The 27,580-nt window shown below is 43.9% G+C and overlaps 1 protein-coding gene across 4 annotated transcripts in view; it reads left to right on the top strand.

Annotated features, from left to right (window-relative positions):
* LOC147017781 (uncharacterized) overlaps window positions 1-22,445 on the top strand; it is a 50,963-nt gene extending 28,518 nt beyond the window's left edge. The window contains exons 8-9 of one of the 4 annotated variants that reach the window (XM_085896744.1): window positions 21,320-21,454; window positions 22,110-22,445. In XM_085896744.1, the coding sequence (XP_085752870.1) occupies window positions 21,320-21,441 (122 nt within the window). In that variant the 3' untranslated portion in view covers window positions 21,442-21,454; window positions 22,110-22,445. The other 3 variants (XM_085896743.1, XM_085896745.1, XM_085896746.1) reach the window with 3 other exon arrangements.
* Window positions 22,446-27,580: the final 5,135 nt, after the last annotated feature.

Raw genomic sequence — 27,580 nt, 5'->3', positions numbered from 1 at the left:
AGTGTCGTATTCTTCATTGAGGAGTGAAAGAATATTAAAAATAAAAAACCCTATACTTGGCCTGTGCCACAAGTGCCCAATTAAACAACCTATCCATACAACTTGTACTTTGTAAGGAATCTGTATTTGTACAGACGAAATGAGATCCAATTTTTAGTTATTCTCACAATCCAATGACGATTCAACATACACAGTGCCTTCAGAAAACATTTACACCCCTTGAGTTTTTCACATTTTGTTGTTTGTCTGAATTTTAAGTGGATTAAATTGAGATTTTTTTTTTTTTGTCCCTGATATACAAAAAATACCCTGTAATGTCAAAGTGGAATTGTTTCTTTTTAATATAATTCTTTTACAAATCAATTAAAAATGAAAATCTGAAATGTCTTGTTTCAATAAGTATTCAATCCCTTTTCTATGACACTCCAAATTGAGCTCAGGTACATCCAATTTCTTTTGATCATCCTTGAGATGTCTCGACAACTTGATTGGAGTCCATCTGTCGCCAATTCAATTGACTGGACATGATTTGGAAAGAAACGCACCTTTCCATCCAGGATCCCACAGTTGACAGTGCATGTCAGAGCAGAAACTCCACCATGAAGTCCAAGGAATTGTCTAGAACTCTGAGATACACTTGTGAGGAGGCATAGAATTGGGGAAGTGTATAAAACAATTTCTCGAGTGTTGAAAGTTCCCAAGAGAACAGTAAGCTCCATCATTAGGAAATAGAAAGAATATGGAACTGCCAGACTTCCACGAGCTGGCCATCAGACCAAACTGATTAACCGGGCAAAAAGGACCGAGGTCAAGAAGATGACCAAGAACCCAATGACCACTCTGATAGAACTACATAGTTCCTTGGCTGCGATGGGAGAACCTGCTAGAAGGGCACCAGTCTCTGTAGCACTTCACAAATCTTGGCCTTATGGGAGAGTGGCCAGACAAACCACTCTTGCGAAAAAGGCACATGACAGTATGCCAGGAGTTTGCAAAAATGCATGTGAAAGACTGAGAGCCTGAGGCAAAAGATTCTGTAGTCTGATGAGACTGAAAATTGAACTCGAGCCTGAATGCAAAGCACTATGTCTGGTGGAAACCAAGCACAGCTCATCACCCATCTAACACCATCCCTACCTTGAAGCATCGTGGTGGTGGCATCATGGTATGTGGATGTCTTTCAGCAACAGGAACACTTGTAAGAATAGAGGGAACAATAAATGGACCCAAATATGGCAAATCCTTGAGGATAACCTGCTTCAGAGTGCAAAAGACCGAAGACTGCGCCAAAGGTTTACGTTCCAATCAGACTTACCCCAAACACACAGCCGAAGCAATGCTGGATTGGCTTCAGAACAAGAATGTGAAGGTTCTTGAGTCGTCCAGCCAAAGCCCAGACTTGCATTCAATTGAGAATCTGTGGACAGACTTGAATATGACTGTTCACTGACGCTCTCCATCCAACTTGACAGATCTTGAGCAAATCTGCAAGGAAGAATGGGAGAAAATCCCCCAAATCCAGATGTGCAAAGCTGATACAGACATACCAAAGAAAATTTGAAGCTGTAATTGCTGCCAAAGGTGTTTCTACAAAGTATTGACTCAGGGGGCTGAACACTTGTGTAAACTAGAAGGGCACTCTGTGCAGCGCACACCTCTGCCCCGTATTGACTGATCCACGAGAACATATCTGGCCCAATACATTTTTGAAATATCATACTCTATATAGTTTTTGGCCCCATCTCTCAATGGTGCAGAATCACTTTAAAAATTCTAGTAGTCGGATCCGGATCTTCACCAAAAACGAATCTGTTCGTCCTCGTCACACACCGAACCTGTCCACAAAATTTCATCCGGATCCATCCACAACTTTTTGAGATATCCTGGACTCAAACAAACAGACAGAAAGAGGGTGAAAACATAACCTTCATTTTTGGTGGTGGAGGTAATTTGATATTTCTGTATTTCATTTTCAATAGGTTTGTAAGAATTTCTAAAAACGTTTTCACTTTGTCATTATGGTCGTAGATTGGTGTCAAAAAATATAAATTGAATCCGTTTTAAATTCAGGCTGGAACACAAAATGTGAAAAAGTCAACGGGTGTGAATTCTTTCTGAAGGCACTGTGGAGGTATGGGTGTGATTTTCATGAACAGGTGAAGGACGATGCAACAAGGCACAAAGATGATGCCACTTGGCTACAAACGCAGAAATGTCTACTCATCTGGGTATGTTCTAGATTCCAGAACAAGGATTATGGCCAATTGTGTAAGTTCCTAAAGGGACGAGGTAATAATTGAGCAGTTTTTTATTTTAAATAGCATTACAATGGAAAGACATTGATTGGAAATTTGTAGCAGAGTTTCTTGCCTTGTGATTGAACTATGTGCAACTGGTGAATGGTGATAAGAAATAAAAACTTTTTATTCAAGAGGATGTAGGAATTTTACACCAAAAAGTATGTAAACAATGGATAGTCGATAGTGGGGTGAAGAGAAAGCTTTCCAAATTTTCAGATGACACAAAGCTTGGAGGTAAGGTAGACAGATAGCAGAGGGGTAGGCATTGCTTTCGCTTAATGGTGAGGGTGGCATGCTTGGGATCCTCGGGTCCTGAGTTCAGATCCCGTTCTGCGATTGAATTAATACCAGGTGGGGTTGACTCAGCCTGTCATCCTTCCGAGGTCGGCAAAATGAGTACCAGCTTGCTGGGATGATTGAGCCATTTGAGTATCCTGTGTCGGAGTGACTACCCATCCAGGATTGTGTCCAATGGCCCAGGAGACTGCTTCGGCAGCACCGACGATCTGCACAGAGTATGGTCCCGCTGGATGGATTGATGGGGGTTGTGATCATATTCAGGAAAGTAGTGATATTTGCGTAGATTGGACAAAAGATTGGCAGATGCAGATTTTCCTGAGCAAATAAAAGGTGTTTGGGATGGGGAAGAATAATGCAAATAGACATTACATGATGCAAGGGGAAATTTTGGAGCGTGGCACAGAGGAAAAAGATCTGGGGATGGTAATAGATATGGGTGGTAAGCCAGCAGCCTTAGATAAAGCAGGTAGGGTTTTAGGTTGAATTTGGAGGGGGATCAATTGTAAATCAAAAGAGGTGGTTTTAACATTGCATCGGAATTTAGTGAGGTGAGGCGCCATCTCGAATATTGTGTGTAGTTTTGGTCATCACATGGCTATTAGATTGGTTTCGGGCCGAGCTAGACTCAGCTATGAGGAGCGGGTGAAGGAGACGGTTTTATACATAAGAAAGGAGGAGGTTATGAGGAGATATGATGGAGATGTTTAAGATAATGAAAGGTATAGATATAAATAAGTGCAGAATAATTATTCAGCACAGTAGGCAGTGATAGGCAGTTATATTCAGCACAGTAGGCAGTTGTAGGACCAGGGGCCACAGCCTGAGAGTAAAGAGGAGGAGAGTCAAGATGGTAGTAAGGCAGCGGTCTTTAACTCAGAGAGTGGTTAATGCATGGAATGGTTTCCTTGGAAAGGTAGTGGCAGCAGAGATGGGAGATGCATTTGAATTGGAATTAGATTGGTACCTGGAAGTATTGGAGATAGAGGGACACAGGGATGTTGGCAGGACTTTTTAGTAGGTCGAGTATGGATATGTGATTGTAGACATCTGAGTGTTGTTTGTGGGGGGGGGTCTCATCAAGAGGTAGTGTGTGGTTGATGTTGTGTTTCTCACCCAAGAGCCACCTTCACCCACTCCCCTTCTCCCCCAGAAAGGAATAAGAAGAAAAATAACATCTTTCATTTCTCTCTTTTTATATAAATTGGTCTGATGTTGATGTGGTGCAGGCATGATGTGCCGAATGGCCTCCTGCATATAATTTCCATTACACCTTTCTTGGGTGTAATGAAGGGATGGTCACAAGAAATTATCATGTGAAACCATCTCTACATCTTTCTTTGAATAATGATTGTTCCCTGTCCATCCTTGAGTCCATTTGCATCGATACGGTGGAATCTGGATAATCAGGGTATGCGCTTATTTTATGATTTAGTGGAACATATACAGTACCTATAGAAAGTCGACACCTCCTTTCAAAATTTTAATATTTTGTTGCCTTATAGCCTGGGATTAAATTGCATTAAATCAGACTTTTTCCACCTTTATTTACACATCGTAACCCACAACTTCCAAGTGAAAAACAAATTATACAAATTTCAGAAAATTCATTAAAAATACAAAACTAGAATATCTTGGTTGGATATGTGTCCATCCCCATCCCCATCCCCCCCCCCCCAAAGTTAACACTTGGTGGAAGCACATTTGACAATAATTACAGGTGTGAGTGTTGGGATAGGTCTTGACCAACTTTGCACTCTACCAACTTGATTAGGCAGTATTTGCCCATTCTTCTGTACATAACTGTTCAAGCTCAGTCAAGTTGCGTGGGGAGCGTTGATGGACAGCAATCTTCAAGTAATGCTACAAATTTTCAATTGGATTTAGGTCAGGGCTCTTGACTGGGCCACTCAAGGACATTTATCTTTTTGTTCCTTAGCCACTCCAATGTAGCTTTGGCTGTGTGCTTGGGTCGTTGTCATGCTGAAAGGTGAACTTCAGCTTTCTTTTCAGCTTTCTTGCAATTTCTTTTCAGCAATTTCAGCTTTCTTGCAGAGGGCAGCAGGTTTTCTTGGTGGATTTTTCTGTATTTTACTCCATTCATTTTCCCTTCTCTCCTGACAAGTGCCCCAGAACCTGCTAATGAGAAACATCACTATAACATGATGCTGCCGCCACCATGCTTCATCGTTAGGATAGTATTCTTAAATACGTTTATGTGCTGTTGGATTTGCGCCAAACGTAACGTTTTGCATTTAGGTCAAAAAGTTCCATCTTGGTTTTGTCAGACCACAAACCTTTTTGCGACATGGCTTCAGAATCTCTGGAGTGGTTTTTTGCATACCTCAAACAGGAGTCAAGGTGGGTTTTTTGAGTAATGGCTTCCTTATTGCCACCCTAATGTACAGGCCAGACTTGTGGAGTGCTTGGGATATTGTTGTCACATGCACACAGCGACTTGTCTTTGTCATAAAGGCATGTAGTGGTGGGGCAGATAACAGCAATTTTTGAGAGGAATCGTGCAAATGATGATACAAGCATAAAATTTGGCACATTTGTTCTCCAGGGGATTCTAATCAAATCTGCCTAATTGGCCATTTGAAAATCCAAATTTTGAAAAAAAAAAAAAAAAACTTCAAAAAAGTGAAAATCACGAATCAATGTTGGATGCTGGCTGAGATTGGTGAATGTTTCACAAACATCAAAGACATTCCAAGTCTGCCATGCAGTTTTCTTCCCTTTACCGTGGAAGGCAGACACGATGTCACATCCAGTGAACGCATGGAAGTATGGGATCCCGCTAGCTTTCTCAGGACCTATTGCAGAAACTACCTCATGGACTGGAATACATTGTGCCTTGGCTCCTTGGCCAAAGGCAATCCACATGTTCTCAAGACCTAGTTCCTGTAAGGATGGCAGTACAGATATTGCTATGACTCGTACGTCCGTGTCATTAGTCTTAATGATAATGGACTTGCTACCATCCGTTATTGCATCCCTGGCGTGTACAAATATTCGAGTGTCAGCTTCTTCATGACAACATGGAGACACAGCATCCAGTGACTTCCTTGTGTTGCTAATGGCATCTTCTCCTTTTGTGACACTGACTGTGCTTGTCGTCTGTGCTTCACACATATTTTCCGCAAGGAAGTGAAACAGCTCAGTCTTGTTGCTGTCATCTCGAAGAAAGCTTCTCCAGTTACTTGGGGTCTTACTGGTTCCTGTCACTCTTCTTCTGATTCCTTGCCACCTTTTCGACCTTGCCTCGGACTTCAGATTGACTTCTTGTACACATCAAACACTACGTCCACCCTCTCGTACCTGGCACCATAGGATTCCACCTTTGGGATGATGTCTTCTTTAGCATAGTCATCAAATATCTTTGAAGTGCGTGGAGGTAGGGCATTGAAAAGTGCTGAGCCATCAATGATGACTGCATCTCCCCTTGGTTCTCTGTCTGGGATGTTCACTTGCGCTTCAAGAATTTCAGCCAGCTGTGACTTCAAATTTTTTTGATTTTTTTTTTTTTTTTTCTAATTTTTAAAAATTTTGATTTTCAAATGGCCACTCGGGCAGATTTGACCAGAAAGCCCTGCAGAACAGAAATGCCAAATTTGATGCTTGTATCATAATTTGCACGATTTTTCTACTATCTACTACACCAGGGGTCTCCAACCTTTTTGGGCGGAGGGCCACAAAACCAAAGTGGTGAGGGGCGGAGGGCCGCACCCAAAAAAGGACGCTAAATTCCGAAAAAAAAAAAAAATTCATATGCGGAAATTTAAACAAAAATTAGTGCTGAATATATTTTTCTTGCCAACGAATATGATAAATGAATAATCGTGTTAAAAACACATGTGTCTAATATGAGTCAAAATCATAATAAATATACAGAACGCTTTGATCAGTGTCTCTGACAAATTGGCAGTATCGCAGGCCGCATTGTAATGTAAACTTAATATGGCACCGTGAGCCGCATAAATCCGTCTAAGGGGCCACATGTGGCCCGTGGGCCGCAGGTTGGAGACCCCTGTACTACACTATAGCTCTTTCAAAGTTGCAATTGGCCTCTTGGTGTCTGAGCTCTGATCAGTTTCTTACTTGCTTGGTCATCCAGTTTGGAGGGACGGTCTGATCGAGGCAGGGTATTGGTGGTACCATATGCCTTCCACTTAATGATTGTCTTGACTGTGCTCCAAAGGATATTCAAGGCCTTTGAAATATTTTTATACCCATCCCCTGATCTGTGCCTTTCCACAACTTTATCCCGGAGATCTTTTGAAAGTTCCTTGGTGCTCATGGTTGAGTTTGCTGTGGAATGCACTACCCAGCAGAGGAAACCTACAGGAACAGCTGATTTTATTCTGAAATAATTAGTCACTGTAATTTAACATAGGTGGAGGCTAGTTAACTTGGTGTGTGATTTTGAAGGTGATTGGTTACACCTGAGCTAATTTACAAGGGGGGTGGATGTGTTGTACTGGATAGAAGATGCTTAGCAGGCAGACACGAGCGGGGGAACAGTCGAGCCGGGCTGTGTTGCACAAGCGTGAGCGTGGGCGTACTTTGCCCGCGGCTCTCCTTTATTACGTATTCAGCACACTCACGAGCCGGGCGACTCCAGCATTACTACAACGCCTCAGGCGGCGCGCACACCTTATACCCCTTGCAGACCCGACGACCACGCCGACCCCTCCTCCCATCATCATGCCCCGCCCTGCATGCCCGCAGACTACACCACACTCCTCCCTCCTAAAACTATGATTATTAAATGATCACCATCATAATAAGCATAAACAACACGAAGGATTACGGTATAATAGTCGACAAGGCACAAAAAATGAAAACAGCGAAGTATAACAGCACATCACATCATATAATGCGTGAAAGCGAGCTAATGGAGCTGCCACGGCCAGGTTCCGAAGACGGAGGTGCACACAGCACCTCCCAAACTCTGGCCGCGTTACCGATATGAAGCAGCAAGGCGAAAAGCACAGCAGCCCTACACAGCGGAAACGCCCCCAGGCGGCTCATGCTGACATGGCCCTCGGCGAGGCCGTGGCGATCTCCCGAGCAAACCTCCCCCGGCACCATCAAACGCCTCCGGCCCACTTCCCCCAGGCAGACCCGACGTAGATAAACATTCCGAGGCTGGAAGCCCGCTGTCTGGAAGCCGTGGCGCCAGCGCCAGCCTCGATCGACCTTGGATGGGGGCGCTGAACAGCGCCGCTGGCTGGACGCACTCAATGCTCCAAAACAACCCACGCACCACAATCAGTTGAGACGCCAACGCCCGTCTAAACGGCCTTGAGCGAACACAGAGAGCTGCGCCCGCAACCAGAGGTAGGGGTAACGCCGACCAGCGCACCAGTCTTGGCTCCGAGTCGATCTCCGAGACCCACACGGCAGTTAGACGGTAGCAATTCCATTTAAACCACACTTCAATCATAGGCTCGTTATAAATCACTACGAACATCATTTGAACCATTGCAAACTCATTTTTCCGTACAGCGCGTTCTTTTGATAAAATCCCAGCACATGACAAAGCAACTGCCCGCGGCCCGGGACAATGGAAGGCCAACCCAACCTTTTTATTCGCCACCACCGCTCCCAAAGCCACCACATCACATTGATCATAATACAAATCCCATTGATTGATCTCCGCCAAACCCACTCTCACACGGGAACTGCTGGCATTTATTTCAACAACGTTAAACTGCATCACTAGAGCAAGGAAAAACACATATGCAATGAACAGCAACCCACAACCCACATCACGAGTCCGTCTCTTGGTTGTCGACTCTGTTGTGACTCGCGACTTCCTTTAACGCCACGGGCTCACCGCAACCTGTTGAAGCTGCCCGAACAACACCGGCGCGCATTGCCTCACGAACGCTGCCGAAGCGCAGGAACTCATCGCGAGAGCTGATACGGCTCTCGCCGCTCCCGAACCGTACATCACCGCCGCAGGCAGCAACGAACGGCCGCTCCCGTTGCATCGACGTGGCTCCCGCCGCCAGAACCTCGCCCTCGGTACTCGACGAAGGCATCGAAGAGAGCACTGGCACACCTGGAGGTACGAACTGGAGATCCAGCCCGAGGTGCGCCGGCCAGTCCCGACCCAAAAGGGCGCCCCCCCCCCTCGCACCACGAACACCGAGAGCCGGGCGCGTCGACCTCGGTAGCGCACTGAGACGTCGGCCCTCGCAAGCGGTGCAATCGCTTCACCGGTGTACGTGTACAGCGACAAGGCCGTCTTGACCAGGCGAACACCGCGAAGACCACGAGCCGCCTGTTCACCCATGACCGACACCGCAGCCCCGGTGTCCACGCAAAACACGGTCGGCTCGCCATTCACCTCGACCTCCACCGTGAACGGCGTCGTCATCTCCGAACCAACGGAAAACAGACTCAACCGTGGTTGCATCTCCTGCTCCGGCCCGCCGGCATCGCCATGCCCCGGTTGCAGGCTGATCTCCAGGTCACTGGGGTCCTCCCGCACCTCGTCATCCAAGACCCCAACGGAGGCCCCCGCCATCCGACACACACGCTTCAAATGTCCCACCTTGTGACAATGCAAACACACGGTGTTCTTATACGGGCACACTTGTCGCAGGTGCGGACCCCCACACCCCCAGCACCCCTGGAAAGCCACTTCGCTCCCGGTGCGACCGTGCTGCGGTGCGCGCCCTCGTCCCGCACCGCCAGGCGCGCGTGCGACCTGCGGCACTTGAGTCATCGCGCGGACTCCGGGCTGCGCGACCTGCGGCACCTGCGCGGTCACCGCGTGGACCTCGGGATCAGCCGACATGCCCCTGCTGGAGCTACTCATTACGTCCTGGCCAGCGATGGTGCGGACATCCGTGAGTGTCTGCGCGACAGACGAAGCAGTCCCGACCGCCGAGTCGAATGTGATGTCGGTCAACCGCAGGATGGCTGCTACCATCTTTGCGTCTCGCAGACCAGAAATAAAACGATCTCTGAGCCGTGCCGGACGCTCCTCTGTCGTGCTCGTGCTGGCGAGACCCTTGGCTCCGTAGCCTGGAACCGCACGGGTTATTTGACGCCCTGCACACGCCAATCCGAAGATCCTCGTCAGCCAACTGTGGTGTACTGGATAGAAGATGCTTAGCAGGCAGACACGAGCGGGGGAACAGTCGAGCCGGGCTGTGTTGCACAAGCGCGAGCGCGGGCGTACTTTGCCCGCGGCTCTCCTTTATTACGTATTCAGCACACTCACGAGCCGGGCGACTCCAGCATTACTACAACGCTTCAGGCGGCGCGCACACCTTATACCCCTTGCAGACCCGACGACCACGCCGACCCCTCCTCCCATCATCATGCCCCGCCCTGCATGCCCGCAGGCTACACCACAGGTTGGAGACCCCTGTACTACACTATAGCTCTTTCAAAGTTGCAATTGGCCTCTTGGTGTCTGAGCTCTGATCAGTTTCTTACTTGCTTGGTCATCCAGTTTGGAGGGACGGTCTGATCGAGGCAGGGTATTGGTGGTACCATATGCCTTCCACTTAATGATTGTCTTGACTGTGCTCCAAAGGATATTCAAGGCCTTTGAAATATTTTTATACTCATCCCCTGATCTGTGCCTTTCCACAACTTTATCCCGGAGATCTTTTGAAAGTTCCTTGGTGCTCATGGTTGAGTTTGCTGTGGAATGCACTACCCAGCAGAGGAAACCTACAGGAACAGCTGATTTTATTCTGAAATAATTAGTCACTGTAATTTAACATAGGTGGAGGCTAGTTAACTTGGTGTGTGATTTTGAAGGTGATTGGTTACACCTGAGCTAACTTACAAGGGGGGTGGACACTTATCCAACCAAGATATTCTAGTTTTGTATTTCTAATTGGTTTGCTGAAATTTGTAGAATTTGTTTTTCACTTGAAAGTTGTGGGTTATGATGTGTAAATAAAAATAAACTAGAACTGCCACTTTATAACTGCTGGCAGTGATGACCGGGTACCCAGACGTGTCCGCCTTTGACACAACTGATACAACATGAGACTTAAATAATAGTCGCAAAGTTTCGCATTGAAAGGATACGCGGTGCCAGAGAAAACATAATTTAATAGTGATACAAACACAGGCCTGCTTCGAGACGGCGCGGAACAGACGAGTTACGAACTGGGCAACACAAAGCGTTCAATTTCGTTATTACTGGCTACCAGATTCAAATAATTAAATAATTCTGGCTGCCAAACTGTGTGACCGATCAGGTTGAAATTTTAAACTTTTGTTTCACATGTCGGCTAAATTACAAATATGAAGTTTCGCATATATAGAAGCAGCGGTTCCAGAGTAAACATTAATTAATATTTATCCTTCACTCCAAGATGGCGGCCAAACCATCTGACTTGTGATGTCATAATTTTTACCATCTGTGCAGACACGATGGTAAATGATAAATGTAAATTTTCGCTTCGATAGGTTAAGCAGTTCCAGAGAAAACATTATTTAATATTTTTCTTAAATCCCACATGGCTGCCAAACCCTGGGCCCGATCCCCTTGAAATTTCAAACCTTCATTCCACATGACAGTTCCATCACATCGCTGATGATTCACATTTATTGATACAGTAGTTCCAGAGTACACATTAATTAATATTTTTCCTTCAATCCATTATGGCTGCCAAACATTTTCGTACCTCAAAAGGGGGTGATAACTTTTTATTCGTTATGGAGAGGCGGTCATAGTTGTGGAGTTTCGCCAGGATCTGTTCAGCCGTTTCAGAGAAAAAGATGTTTAAAGTTATTATTTTTCAATCCAAGATGGCTGACGAACCATGTGACCTATGAGATCACAAATTTATATTCTGCTTCCAACTGGGTATTGGAACACGTCTCTGAAGTTTCATGTTAATTGGTAAAGGTGTATTTTTCTATCCAGGATGGCCACCAAACCATGTGACTTCTGAGGTAAAATATTTTTGCCCTGTATGCAGACTTGATGTGAGAAGGCACTTGCAAATTTTCACTTCGATGGCTTAAGGAATTCCAGAGAAAACATTATTTAATATTTTTCTTAAATCCAACATGGCGGCCAAACCATGTGACTTATCAATTCGAAATTAACAAACTTATATCACATACATGTCCTGAATATAGGTGTGAAATCTTGCCTTCATTGGACCAGCGGTTCTGGAGATGTTTGAAGGTTTTAGGGTTTTTTTCAAGATTGCCGCCAAACCATGTGACGTATCAACAAGAAATTAACAAACTTGAAAAAGGATGTCACGGGGAATGTACCTGTAAAGTTTCGCCTCAATCTGTACAGCTGTTCTGGAGAATAAGATTAAAAAAAAAAATTTTCAAAACAAGATGGCGGCCGAATTGCGTCACAGATGACGTCAAAATAATTTTTTTCGACCTGAAATTTATGTGTAGATGACGCACAAAAAATTTCAAATTTTTTCCCATGTGGCGTTCTACTTGACAAATTTTCACTGGGATACCTCTTCACCGATGACGTCAAGAAAAATCACACGTATTCCCGATAGGGAGCTGAGTAAAATGTATCAAGTGAAAATTTTTTCCATTGCACGGTTTCAGAGATACATATGTCGAAAATTTATCTTCTTTTTTCAAGATGGTAACCGCAACACGTGACCAATGACGTCATAATTATAACGTGAGTGTGCTATCAAAAAATATACATACTACGGTGAAAATTTCGTATCGATCGGACTTAGCATTCCAGAGAAAATGATTTTTAAATTGAAAAAAATCTGCAAATTTCGCGAATTTCTGGCGGAAGAACAATAAAAACTAGAACTGCCACTTTATAACTGCTGGCAGTGATGACCGGGTACCCAGACGTGTCCGCCTTTGACACAACTGATGCAACATGAGACTTAAATCAGAGTCGCAAAGTTTCGTATTGATAGGATAAGCGGTGCCAGAGAAAACATTATTTAATGGTGATACAAACACAGGCCTGCTTCGAGAAACCGTGGAATAGACGAGTTACGAACCGGGCAGCACAAAGCGTTCAATTTCTTTATTACTGGCTACCAGATTCAAATAATTAAATAATTCTGGCTGCCAAACCGCATGACTTATCAGGTTGAAATTTTAAACTTTTCTTTCACATGTCGGCGAAATTATAAATGTGAAGTTTCGCATATATAATGCAGCGGTTCCAGAGTAAACATTAATTAATATTTATCCTTCAATCCAAGATGGCGGCCAAGCCATGTAACTTGTGATGTCATAATTTTTACCACGTGTGCAAACACTATGGTAGATGACAATTGCAAATTTTGGCTTCGATAGGTTAAGCAGTTCCAGAGAAAACATGATTTAATATTTTTCTTAAATCCAACATGGCTGCCAAACCATGTGACCTATCAATTAGAAATTAACAAACTTGTATTCGCTGCTCATGTGCAATAGGTGTGTGAAGGTTCCCCTTGATCAGATCAGCCGTTCTGGAGAAGATGTTTGAAGGTTTTAGGGTAAATTCAAGATGGCCGCCAAACCATGTGACCGATCAAGAAGAAATTAACAAACTTGAGAAAGGACCTCATGGGGAATATATGTGTGAAGTTTCGTCTTAATCTGTCTTGCCCTTCTGGAGAAGAAGATTTTTAAAATCTATTAATTTTCAATCAAAGATGGCTGCCGAACCATGTGACCTATGACATCATAAATTTAAATTCGGCTTTCCATCGTGGACCCTAACAAGTGTGTGAAGTTTCGTGTAAATCGGATAAGGTGTATTTTTCTATCCAAGATAGCCGCCAAATCATGTGACTTCTGAGGTAAAATATTTTTGCCATGTATGCAGACTTGATGTGAGAAGGCAGTTGCAAATTTTCGCTTCGATGGCTTAAGGAATTCCAGAGAAAACATTATTTAATATTTTTCTTAAATCCAACATGGCGGCCAAACCATGTGACCTATCTATTCGAAATTAACAAACTTATATCGCATAAATGTCCCGAATATAGTTGTGAAATCTCGCCTTCATTGGACCGGCGCTTCTGGAGAAGAAGATGTTTGAAGGTTTTAGGGTTTTTTCAAGATGGCCACCAAACCATGTGACCTATCAACAAGAAATTAACAAACTTGAAAAAGGACCTCACTGGGAATGTACCTGTAAAGTTTCGCCTCAATCTGCACAGCCATTCTGGAGAAGATTAAAAAAAAAAAATTTTCAAAACAAGATGGCGGCCGAATTACGTCACCGATGACGTCAAAATATTTTTTTTCTACGATGAATTTATGTGTAGATGAAGCTCAAGAAATTTCAAATTTTTGCCATGTGGTGTTCTGCTTGACGAATTTTCACCGGGATACCTCTTCACCGATGACGTCACGAAAAATGACACGTATTCCTGAGAGGGATCTTGGTAAAATGTATCAAGCAAAAAAATTTTCCATTGCACGGTTTCAGACATACAGAGGTCCAAAGTTTATCTTTTTTTTCAAGATAGCGCCCGCACCACATGACCTATGATGTCACAATTATCAATTATGTATGCTATTAAAAAGATACATATTTGGTGAAAATTTTGTGTCGATCGGACTTAGTTTCTGAGAAAATGGCTTTTAAAGCGAAAAAATCCGGAAATTTTGCAAATTTGCGGCGGAAGAAAAATAATAATAAACTTAAGAAAAACAATAGGTTGCCCAGTCCATTTGACTGGGTACCCTAACGAGAACTGCCACTTTACAACTGCTGGCAGTGATGACCGGGTACCCGGACCTCCGCTTTTGATACGGCGTGAGACTTAAATGATAGTCGCAAAGTTTTGCGTCGATAGGATAAGTGGTTCCAGAGAAAACAATATTTACCTTCACAAACTTCGTTTGACAAAGGTATTGTATTGACCCCTGTGTATTTATTTATTGGTAAATATGTGTGCGGACAACATCGCGCAAAAACTGCTGGACCGATTTGCATGAAATTTTCAGAGATGATGTGCAGTTACTCAAGGACGCCAGGCGAAGCTTTTGGGAGCGATCGGATCAAAGGTCAAGGTCAAGGTCAAGGTCACAAAAAGGTCAAAATCGTTTTTTTGCGATTAAAGTGTCAATTTTGTTCCGATTTACATCAAATTAAATCCAAAATGTTCAGTATTCAAATCCCGATCCACTGATATAGCATATGGTATAATGTTTGCAACCCTAGTTAGTCTGTGGAAGTCAAAGGTCAAGGGGGTCACCAAAATGGAGTTTTTGATTGGGAAGCGTTGTGGACAACATTACACAAAAACCACTTCGCAGATTGTCATGAAGTTGTGTGGATGTGTTTGGCATCACGAGAGGACAAATCGATTAGATTATGGGAGCGATCGGATCAAAGGTTAAGGTCAAGGTCACAAAAAGGTCAAAATCGTTTTTTCGCGATTAAATTGTCAATTTTGTTTTGATTTACAGCAAATTAACTCCAAAATGTTCAAAATTAAATTCCCCCATCCTCTAATATGACACATGGTATAGTACTTTTGTCACCCAAGGCAGCGGTTGGGGGTCAAAGGTCAAGGGGGTCACACAAATTCACATTTATATCGGAAAGCGTTGTGGACAACTTAACGCAAAAAAAAAAAATGCAGAGAGGCTTTAATTGTTTTGGATTTGTTTGGCATCATGAAAGGACAAATCCATTAGATTTTGGGAGCGATCGGATCAAAGGTCAAGGTCACAACAAGGTCAACATCGTTTTTCATGATGAAAACGGTTAATATGTTTCCGATTTACATCAAATTAACTCCAAATTGTTCAGTGTTCAATTCCCCATCTTCTGAAATGACACAAGGTATAGTACTATTGTCACCCTAGGTAGCGGTTGTGGGTCAAAGGTCAATGGGGGTCACAAAATGCATATTTGTATTGAGATGCGTTGTGGACAACTTAATACAAAGGTAACTAGTGGCTGCGGCGAAGGTATGCGCTCTACGAGTGCCCGTTCTAGTTAATATTGTTCTTGAATCAAACATGGCTGCCAAACCATGTGACCTATCAATTACAAATTAACAAACATTCCCTACTCGTGGGCAATACGTTTGTGAAGTTACCCCTTGATCTGACGAGCCGTTCTGGAGATGTTTGAAGGTTTAGGGTAAATTGAAGATGGCCGCCAAACCGTATGACCGATCAATAAGAAATTAACAAACTCGATAAAGGACCTCATGGGGAATGTGTGTATAAAGTTTCGCCTCAATCTGTTTAGCCGTTCTGGAGAAGAAGATGTTTGAAGGTTTAAGGTAAATTCAAGATTGCCACCAAACCATATGACCGATCAATAAGAAATTAACAAACTTGATAAAGGACCTCATGAGGAATGTGTGTGTAAAGTTTCGCCTCAATCTGTTTAACCGTTCTCGAGAAGATTTTTAAAAAAAAAATTCCGAAAACAAGATGGCTGCCGAACCAAGTGACCTATGACGTCATAATATATTTTTCTACGGTGAATTGTTGTGCAGATGAGGCTCAAGAAATTTCAGATTTTTCCGATGCAGCATTGTACCTAACGAATTTTGACCGGCACACCTCTTGACCGATGACCTCACAAAAAATCGCCCCTGTTCCCCTTGAGGAGCTTATTCAAATGTATGAAGCGAAAAAAAATTCCATCGCACCGTTTCAGAGATAGAGGTCAAAATTTTTTCGGTTTTTTTCAAGATGGCGCCCGTACCACATGACCTATGACGTCACAATTTCCAAATAAGTTTGCTATCAAAAAAATACATACTATGGTGAAAATTTTGTGTCAATCGGCCTTTCCGTTCCTGAGAAAATATTTTTTAAAGCGAAAGAACCCGCAAAATTGCCGGCGGAAAAATATAAATAATAAAAAATAAATTACAACTGCTGGCGGTGATGACCGGGTACCCGGACCTCCGCTTTTGATACGATGTGAGACTTAAATGATAGTCGCAAAGTTTTGCGTCGATAGGATAAATGGTTCCAGAGAAAACAATATTTAATATTGTTCTTGAATCCAACAAGGCTGCCAATCCATGTGACCTATCAATTTGAAATTAACAAACGTATATTCCCAACTCGTGGGCAATACGTTGGTGAAGTTTCCCCTTCATCTGACGAGCTGTTCTGGAGAAGAAGATGTTTGAAGGTTTAAGGTACATTCAAGATGGCCGCCAAACCGTATGACCGATCAATAAGAAATTAACAAACTTGATAAAGGACGTCATGAGGAATGTGTGTGTAAAGTTTCGCCTCAATCTGTTTAGCTGTTCTGGAGAAGAAGATTTTTGAAATTTATTAATTTTCAATCCAAGATGGCTGACGAACCATATGACTTATGACATCATAAGTTTACATCCTGCCTCCTATCCCGTAGTGGAATACGTGTGTGAAGTTTCGTGTTAATCGGATAAGATGCGTTTTTCTATCCAAGATGGCCGCCAAACCCTGTGACTTGTGACGTCATAATTTTTACAATGAATGCAGACATCATGGAGGATGATGGTTGCAAATTTTCGCTTCGATTGGTTATGTGATTCCAGAGAAAACATTGTTTAATATTTTTCATGAATCCAACATGACTGCCAAACCATGTGACCTTTCAATTAGAAATTAACAAGCATATTCCCTACTCGTGAGCAATACGTTTGTGAAGTTTCCCCTTGATCTGACAAGCCGTTCTGGAGATGTTTGAAGGTTTAGGGTAAATTGAAGATGGCCGCCAAACCGTATGACCGATCAATAAGAAATTAACAAACTTGATAAAGGACCTCATGAGGAATGTGTGTAAAGTTTCGCCTCAATCTGTTTAGCCGTTCTGGAGAAGATTTTTTTTTAAAAAAATTCCCAAAACAAGATGGCTGCCGAACCAAGTGACCTATGACGTCATAATATATTTTTTCTACGGTGAATTATTGTGCAGATGAGGCTCAAGAAATTTCAGATTTTTCCGATGCTGCGTTGTACCTAACGAATTTTGACTGGCACACCTCTTGACCGATGACCTCACGAAAAATCACCCCTGTTCCCCATGAGGAGCTTATTCAAATTTATGAAGCAAAAACATTTTTACCCTCGAAAGTTTCAGATACAGAGGTCCAAAGTTTTTCGGTTTTTTCAAGATGGCGCCCGTACCACGTGACCTATGACGTCACAATTACCACTTAAGTTTGCTATCAAAAAAGGTTTCATACTATGGTGAAAATTTCGTGTCGATCGGACTTACCATTCCTGAGAAAATGATTTTTAAAGCGAAAGAACACGCAAAATTGCCGACGGAAAAATATAAATTATAAAAAATAAGGAAATAAACAGAAGAAAAACAATAGGGTTCCCTGTCAGAATGACAGGGTACCCTAATAAGGAAATAAAACAGAAGAAAACAATTGGGTTCCCTGTCAGAATGACAGGGTACCCTAATAAGAAATAAACAGAAGAAAAACAATAGGGTTCCCTGTCAGAATGACAGGGTACCCTAAAAACCATCTAATTTAATGCAATTTAATTCTAGGCCTATAAGGCAACAAAAGGTGAAAAATTTGAAAGGGGGTGTAGACTTTCCATTGGCACTGTATACGCTTATTACCTCTACCACCGAAGGTGAAGGATGTTATGTTTTCACCCCTTTCTGTTTGTTTGTTTGTCTGTCTGCAAGATATCTGAAAAAGTTGTGGTCAGATCCGGATTAAATTTTGTGGACAGGTTGGGTGTGTGAGAAGGATGAACTAATTAGATTTTGGTGAAGATCTGGATCCGGATCTAGCTACGAAAATTTAAAAGTGATTCTTCACCATTCAGAAAGAGGGCCAAAAACGATAAATAGCATGATATCTCAAAAAGCTGTAGATGGATTCGGACGAAACTTGGTGGACATGTTGGGTGTGTAACAAGGACGAATTGATGTAATTTGGGTGAAAATCTGGATACGAGAGTTATTTAATTTTTAAAGTGATTCTTCACCATTGAGATTGGGCCAAAAATGATATAGAGCATTATATTTCAAAAAATGATTGAGTCCGATATGTTCTTGTGGATCAGGCATTGTGTGGTGGAGGTATGCGCTCCACAGAGTGCCCTTCTAGTTTTCCTTATGCATTTATATTAAAAAAAGCCATGGCATGCTCATAATGGTAAATGGTCTTCAGATTAGCTGCACAGATGTGAGTTTTTACGTCATTGCAATTTTAATTGTCAGTACCTCGCAAACAAATAAGAAATATACTTTCGGTCCTCGAGCACGTTTCTGTTTAAACTCCGCAAAAAGTTCATTTTTCATGTCTGCTAAAAGACCCGTCTTCTGCTCCCTATTTCCTTTGAATATTTCGCACTGAACATTCATTGTTCCCTCTATCCTTACAAGTCTCCCAATCCCTGCCACTGAAAAGCATCCCTGGAGCATGATGCTGCCTCCACCATGCTTCATGGTAGGGATGGCGTTAGATGGGTGATGACCTGTGCTCCATTTCCACCAGATGTAGCGCTTTGCATTCAGGCTAAAGAGTACAATTTTTGTCTCATCAGACCACAGAAGCTTTTGCCTCCTGCTCACAGTCTTTCAGGTGCCTGTTTGCAAACTCCAGGTCTGCTGTCATGTGCCTTTTTCTCAGGAGTGCCTTTCATCTGGCCACTCTCCCATAAAACCTAGATTTGTTTAGTGCTGCAGCGATTGTCCTTCTGGAAGGTTCTCCCATCTTAGCCAAGGAACTCTGTTGTTCTGTCAGAGTGATTATTGGATTCTTGGTCACTTCCATGACCAAGGTCCTGCTTGCCCGGTTGCTCAGTTTGGTCGAACGGCCAGCTCGAGGAAGAATCTAGGTAGTTCCCTATTCTTTCCATTTCCTAATTATGGAGCTTACTGTGCTCTTGGGAACTTTCAACACTCCAGAAATTGTTTTATACCCCTCCCCAAATGTATGCCTCCTCACAATTCTATCTCGGAGTTCTACGGGCAGTTCCTTGGACTTCATGGTGAGGTTTCTGCTCTGATATGCAGTCAACTGTGGGACGTTATCTAGAAAGGTGTGTTTCTTTCTAAATCATGTCCAGTTCATTGAATTGGCCACAGGTGGACTTCAATCAAGTTGTCGAGACATCTCAAGGATGATCAAAGGAAATTGGATGCACCTGAGCTCAATTTGGAGTGTCATCGCAAAGGGGTTGCATACTTATTGACTGAAGACATTTCAGCTTTCCATTTTTAATTAATTCGTAAAAATTTCAAAAAACAAATTGCACTTTGACATTGATGGAGTATTATATGTGGATTGGTGACAAAAATATCTCAATTTAATGTATTTTAAATTCAGGCTGTAACACAATAACATGTGAACAAGTCAAGGGGTGTGAATAATTTCTGAAGGCACTGCATTATACATACAAGCAGAGTACCCACCTGACGGGAGATCTTTTTCTAAGCATGCAACATGTTCTGACGTATACCTTTATTTGAGCGGTGTATCGGTAACTGACAGCTCGATATGCAAAAACAAAAACTCTGGTGACGTGCACAAAGCAAAAACGTACCTGCTGCTTGTAAATAAAAAATGCCTCCCTGCACTGGGAAATGTGGGGGACAGGAATACAGTACTGTACTGTAAATGGTGGAGACTTGCAACACTTGGAGGCGGTGCTACACACTACATTTACATGGAGCATTTGCGTCCCCCACCTACCTCCCCTGCCCCCCCCCCCAAGTCCACCATTAAAACACCCTGATACATAAATTGGGGTCATGACTATCCAATGTAGCAAGTCTGGATGTAATCAGCCCAGAACTAGGAGGAGTAGCGCAAGGAAAAAGAAGACGTAAAACGTAAACGCCCCCATGGTTTTCGTAATTTTGCTGTATGAAGTTAAAGGGCTATACCATATTCATTTACAACTAAAATGGCAGCCAGTCTACTAGTCGGCCATATTTGATCAGACCGCAACATTTTAGTGAGGTGCACATGCATGCCATGATGTACTGTGCTTGTGCCAAGCTTGAACAAAATCGGACGATGCATGTCCAAGAAATAGATGGGGACACGTTTAAGTAACAAAATGGCTGCCAGTCAGCTATCTTTGAATCTTGAAACAAAATGATGTGCTTTTGTATTCCATCATGCATTGTCTTTGTGCTAAAGTTTAAATAAATTTGGTCCATACATGTAAGAAATATGGCTCTAGTAGATGAGACCCAATCCATAAGCCCCCGTTTCGGGGTATGGTCGTACAATGGGCTAATTATACACACACACACACACACACACACACACACACACACACACACACACACACACACACACACACACACACAAACCTCAATTTGGTTGGTGTGTGTGTGTGTATCATGTCACGTGCAGGCAGAACCATTATTCAAAAAAGATGTAGGGATGGTTTCACATGACTATTTATTTTGATTATCCCAATCTTGTTCACATACTTTTTGGCATACAATCCTGACATCCTTTTACATTTTTACCCCACGTGCGTGAAGCGAAAAGAGGGGTAAAGAAATTGGTTCACTTTTATTTTTTTGGGTCTGTCTCTCTGCAGGTGTCAGTCGATGATCGAGGAACTACTTAATTTCAATTGAGTTATATTTTGAACACTGTTGTGTTTTTCTCCAGCCTTTTAATTGCAAACCCTTTATTTCATTTCAATTGAATTATCTACTTGAACACTGTAGAACACAAATCGCCTTCTTGGCACTTTATAAACCTTCTGCTTCGAAGTACTTAATTTGACAATCTGCCATCTTGACTAATTAAATGTACCGCTCACTCTCTCAGCATTGGGAAATATTGAGTCAGACAAAATCGCACCTCGTAGAAAATATGGATTGTGCCCAGAAATGCAAAGCAAGCATTTAAAAGACTCTTCCCATGTCCTTTTTCTCAAGACTGCAGGGTAATGTGCCACTGAAGGTAGGTGAAGTTTATGATTTCATCCCTGTCTGGTTGTTTGTTTCTCTGTTTGGTTGTGAACAGGATATCTGAAAAAGATTCGGCCGAAAATTGATGACTGTATGAGAAAGAGGAATTGATAAGATTTTGGTGAAGATCCAAATCCAGATCGGACATGAGAATTTTTTAAGTGCTTCTTCACCATTGAGTGATGGAGCTAAAAACAATATACAACACGATATCTCAAAAAGTTATTGACAGATTTGGATTAAACTTGGTAGACACATTGGGTGTGTGACAAGGATGAATTGATTCGATTTTGGTGAAGATCTGGATGCGAGAGTTTTTTTTAACCTTTAAAGTGATTCTTCACCATTGAGAGATGTTGCAAAAAACGATATGCAGCATGATATTTCAAAAAGTTGTGGACGATTTATGACAACTTAGTGGATGAGTTGGTTAGGTAATGAGAACAAGCCAATTTGATTTTGGTTCGGATCAGCAGATCTGCCCTATCAGTGGGATCCAAAACTTAAACTCTTTAGTCTGGCGGAGGTACACGAGTGCTATTCTAGTTTAAAATGTTTTTACTTCGTGTTTATGTACTTAAAAAAAAAGTATTTTGTAAATGTATTTACATTTTTACTCACCAATTTTAATGTCTGTCACATTTCAGTGACGACAAGTCCACGACAAACGGCCTGGTTGCGTGTGTGAGTGCGTGCAAGCTTTACAGACAGAAGAACATACCTGCACTCTGTGCACAAGCGTCACGCCTGCAATAATTGTCGTATTTATACGATTACTACCAGTTCACCCACCCTCAGGATGGGTGGACTTTGCTAATTATTTACTAAGTGAAAGGTCATTGATTGCAAATGAAAGTTGTGAAAGTCTAGATTTAAAAGTCTGAAAGGTCAAATTGATGGGTCTGGACGTAGTGACGGTGCAATAATATGTAAAAATAGATGTACCTACGGTCCAATACGATGTAATAAAATTGATAAAAGTACAGTGTGCATCTTGGCATCATTCTATGGCTAAGGTTAGTGAGATGTGTGGTGGGTATGATGACATGAGATGAGAGCATGTTTATGATATGTGGTGGGCTATGTCCACGAGGGTTCACACATGTTTGCAGTGCGAGTTTTTCACTAAAATGTGTATTCACGCAGTACAGTACAGTGCAACTGCTCAACTACGCACTCCAAATTGAATAGGAGAGAAAGGGTTTCAAAGAACTGAATATCTCAAGGTCTAATAATGGTCTAAAGGGTCTTAAAAGGTCGAAAAAGGGTCCAAAGGGATGTAAAAGTCAGAAAGTTGTGAATGTCTCATGGGTCTGTGGGTGTCTAAAGGTATGAGAATATCTAATGGGTCATAAGGTATGAGGTGTGAAAGTCTGAAAGGATCTCAGGGTTCTCAAGTGTCGAAAAGGAAAGGATCTCAAGGGTCTAAAAGATACGTTTTAATAGACGTACTCACAGTTCATCTCGCGTTCAAACAGTATGTAATTAAGAGACGTACTCACATGGGTCCACCGAGGCTTCATCTGGACCGAGGCTTTATCACCCATGTTTTTTCGGTTTTATCTTCTAATAATATGGTTACTGACTGACTGAGATTGGGGATTTCCACGAAGGGAAGCACCTGGGTTCCTCCCAAACGCCCGGGCTTGCAGGGAGATGTGCCGCGGAAAACTCCGCGGCCCGGCGGGTTGCTAAACAACCACGGACTTCGATTTCCTTCATCAACTCAACCTGGGTTACCTGTCCAACACCTTTTTCCGAAGGAGCTGACTAGATTAACTGAATTTCATGCCCTCAGTGCACAGTCAGATTACTGCCAAGCGATACAGTGAGTGCACGCTGGCGAAAGAGAGCATCACGTTGGGTAACACATCCTGTCTAACAATACTGTCGACTCTGCTGGACCAATAGAGGAAAGCACGCCATGAGCATGTTGAACTGAACAACTGACATTGGTTTATTTATATGGAAGCGTGAGGAATAGCACGTGGCACAGAGAAAACCAGGGAAGTATTTGTACAGCAGGGACATAGTGTCATGTGGTGTGGCAAAAGCCATACAAGGATACACATTCATGCAGTGCAGAGACAATGAGCAGAACTATACACCGATTCTATCCATCTTACACAAACCTACTTAAATTATCACAACAGGTGCCATCAGAATCACTCCGTGGAAGAGTAGATAAATATGAGAAATAAGAAAAGCTGAGGCGTTGGTGACTCCTGGCTTACCTGGCACGTACATGCAGGCATGTGCTAGTCAAAAGTGCAGGGAAGGTAATAATATGTCTCATCAAGAGGGGGTGTGTGGTTGATGTTGTGTTTCTCACCCAAGAACCACCTTCTGGGCCATATATATATATATATATATATATATATATATATATATATATATATATATATATATATATATTGTTACGTTTGAGGGGGGGTATGCATTCAAAGGGTAATTAGGATGTTTAATTAGGTATGCCATGCTGTTCGAGTGTACCAGGATCTCAATGTAATAAGTAGCAATTCAGTGGTGATAAGTTGTCTAGTAAATGTCCATTTCTTCAAGGGGGAAATGATAATTGTCACGTAATTAGATAGGGACTCGGGATAGGGTAAGTGTGTCTGCGTAAACCCCTTTTAGTATTCTCTGGAGGCTTGCCGTGACGTCACAGGACAGTGCTGCGGATGGCTCCGCTCCGTGATCACGATTAGCGGAAGGCGACGGCGGTGGGCCAATAAAACGGCTCGATTGGAAGTGAAGAGGACGGGAGGATAAAAAGGTTCTGTTCGGGGTCGAAGAGGAAGAAGATCGGGACAGAAAGACCGTTTTTTGGGGGTGGAAGTTGTTGTGCTGGGAGCGTGCTTGTTGTTGCGCTGATTCGGCCCTGGTTTCATCGTGTCTTGTAGCCTTGCTGAGCCTCGTGCCTCACCTTGGTTGGCTCTGGGGTTCTGCTGGCTCGGAGTACGGGGTCGAACGGCGGGCGGACCTGCCTCCCTCTCCTGCTCGCAATTTGGCGCCAGAACTGGTTCCCTGGCGGCTGTGAGCGGACTTGGGCCGAGACCAGGAGGTCGACAGCACCACGGTTTCTCCTGCCCCCCTGACGAGAGCAAGGCCAGCTCGTCCAACGCCAATCCAGGGACTGTTGCGTCCACACCACGGTCCAGCCTGACCACCAGGATTAGCTACGTTTTGTGTGTGTGTGTGTGTGTGTGTGTGTGTGTGTGTGTGTGTGTGTGTGTGTGTGTGTGTGTGTGTGTGTGTGTGTGTGTGTGTGTACCTGGCGCCTTAGAGGGTTTGAGATTTGTATATTCATTGGAATTGTCTGTGTTTTCCCCACGCCCGATCCCACACCATCCCGTCGAATCGCCCCGGATCCCTCTTCTTGCCGAGTCTTATTATTTCTGGTTAGAGGAATAAACGTTATCAACTCAGTGAAAAGCGACTCGTGCCACCTTCCTCGTCCCGTTTGCGGTAGAGCGATTAGAACCGCCATCTTTGGGTTATAAATAAATAAACCGCCTCCATCGTTTCGGCTCATTCTACGTTGGCGGGACTGTTCAAGTCCCGTGGACGTCACATTGGTGTCAGGGTGTTGGATGTTCGAACCCCTCTAAATTATATTTGGTATCGGGAGAATATATCAAGATTAGAATCTCGTCACGAATTGGAATATAAAATTACTACAGGAAAGCGCGCGAGCGTGGGAAAATTTTGGCGGCATTTTTCAAATTAAAATCAATTGGCGGCAAACGGGACTTCTGCACCATGGCGGATGTGCAGATGTTTGAGGAGGAAGGCCACGTGTCGGGCAGCGAGTCGGGGGAAGAAGGGAGAGACGGGGGTAGGGTTGGAACCTCCCCCATTCCGAGCGTGCACCGTGCTTCATCGCCCGTAACGGAGCCGGCAGCGCCGGAAACCGGCATGATGACGATCTAGACAATGTTGGAACGTTTAATGAGTGCAATTACAGCACAGGGGGCAAAAATGACGGCACAGGGGGCACAAATGGCAGAAATGACGGCACAAATGGAAAATCAATTCGTGACACAGAGGGCAGAAATGACGGCACAGGGGGCAGAAATGACAGATCAATTGGGGGTAATGGGGCAACAGTTGGGTGCATGGATTGATTTAATGAGGGATGAATTGGGGGAAAAGATGGAGAAAATGAAAACTGAGATGCAGGAGTGTGTGGATGTTAAATTGGGAGAAATACAAAGTAAATTCGAGGATAGATTGGAGGAAACAAAGGTAGAAATTACATTGGAGGGGGAAAATATACAAAAAAAATTGGTAGATAAAATTGATGCAACGAACATTCGGGTTGATAAAGTGGATGAAAGCCTGGAACGTCATCGTGCCTGTGTGGATGCTCATATGCAGCTGCAAATAGAAGAGTGGGGAGAGCTGAGGAAGCAAGGGATGAATTTGGCGGAGGAGCTAAAAGGATTGGAGGCTCGTTTGGACGAACAAGATAAAATTATGAGCCAAGATGAAGTCTTGGATAAAGGCCCGGTAGAGCCGTCTTTTGTAAGTAGAGTGTCCGGGTTTGTTGAGGAGCAGCTACAAACTCGTGATGGAGCCTTGGAGGAGGTTGTGCAGGCCCAGAAGAACCTGCGGGAAGAGGTGAATCGGTCCATTCAACGTTTGGAACAGAAATCAAAATTGACCCATGAGACCCTCACCACAAAACATCTTTGGCCACAGTGGGCTCCGAAATTGGATACGCAGCCACAAGGGTGTTTGATCCCTGGGCTGGATTCGGACAAGGGAGAAACTGAGAAGCGGGCCACCGTAAAAGTGATCCCCCTGGTAAACTTTGACGGGTCAGGGAGCCTTGAAGCTTTTCTGACGCAATTTGAGTGTATTTCCCGACTAAACGGGTGGAATGAGCGGGAACGTACAGGGAATTTGGTGGCAACGTTGCGGGGACCAGCCGCAGATGTGTTAAACGTGATCGCGGAGGGGATGTTGACCAGCTCCCACATTTGTGAGGCGTTGAGCCGTCGGTTTGGGTTCGCGGCAAACTGTGATCTGGTGCGGGCCCAGCTCCAGCACCGCAGATTAAAGCCGGGTGAGACAGTGCAGGAGCTGGCACAGGACATTTACCAATCAGTCAGGATCGCGTATCGCGACCTTACAGTGGAGGCATGGGACAGACTGGCACTAGAGAAATTTTTAGCTGCTCTTCCTGACCCTGAGGTCCGAGCGCTGGTGGAGCTACAGGATCCACCCACCGTGCACCGAGTGCGCGGCCAGGCTGGCCTCGTGGAGTCGGGTGCCCGAGAGATCATCGGTGACTATCCGACAGGCGGAGATCCAGGATCAGGGAGGGGGGCTGGGAGAAATTGGCATTACCCAAATGTTTCAGGAAATTTGCCAGAAACTGTCAAGTTTGATAAAGGGTAATTCGGTAGTTGGTGCGCCAAAGCGGCGGGGTCCAGCCCAGCCAATAGAGCAATTCGATTATGGCCGAGGGGGTCCGGAACCGGAAGAGACATTTCACCGATACTCACGGGGGCCTTTTATGGGGAGTTGTTTCCGGTGCGGGCGAAGAGGACACATGCAACGATATTGCCGGTACCCGGCGATGGAGGGACCCTCCAATAGACTTTTAGACTCGGAGAGGGTGAATCCTCCTGCTGAACCGCCAGGTCTATCCGAGATGCCCTTTCATAGGTCGGGTCCGGAGATCACTGTCGGGGGTCGGGGAGACTAGATTGGGCTGAGCATATATGGCCATGCTCGGCTGCTGAGATTGTGGCGAAGTGCCCTCCTTTGGTGAAAAAAGTGAATTGTGGAAAAATTGGCATGGGTTTGTAAGTGCTGCTGGGTTTTAGAGTGACAATAGGGACAATGGGTAATTGGTAACAAAGCGGGCACGAGTGGCTGTCCAATGGCTGGTGCGTGGATCGGGTGAGGAGAAGTGCTGTGTGAGTTGTTTCAAGTTAAGAAGTGAAATGTATGGTGCACACGTTGATTTTTTATTGGGCATGGTGTGGTAACAGGGAAGGTCATGGTCGGTGAAGTGTTAGAAATGCAGGTGTCACATGTAAGGCCGATGGGGTGGGGGAGTCATGTGGGTTTTGTGGGTGGGGATAATGTGCTTGTCCGCAGGGAT

This window comes from Eptatretus burgeri, chromosome 10, assembly GCF_056783735.1.
Source record: "Eptatretus burgeri isolate ZD-2024b chromosome 10, Ebu_testis_v1, whole genome shotgun sequence".
In the NCBI taxonomy this organism is placed as follows: Eukaryota; Metazoa; Chordata; class Myxini; order Myxiniformes; family Myxinidae; genus Eptatretus; species Eptatretus burgeri.
Note: the sequence above shows the minus strand (reverse complement) of the source record. Positions and strands in the feature narration are given on the sequence as shown.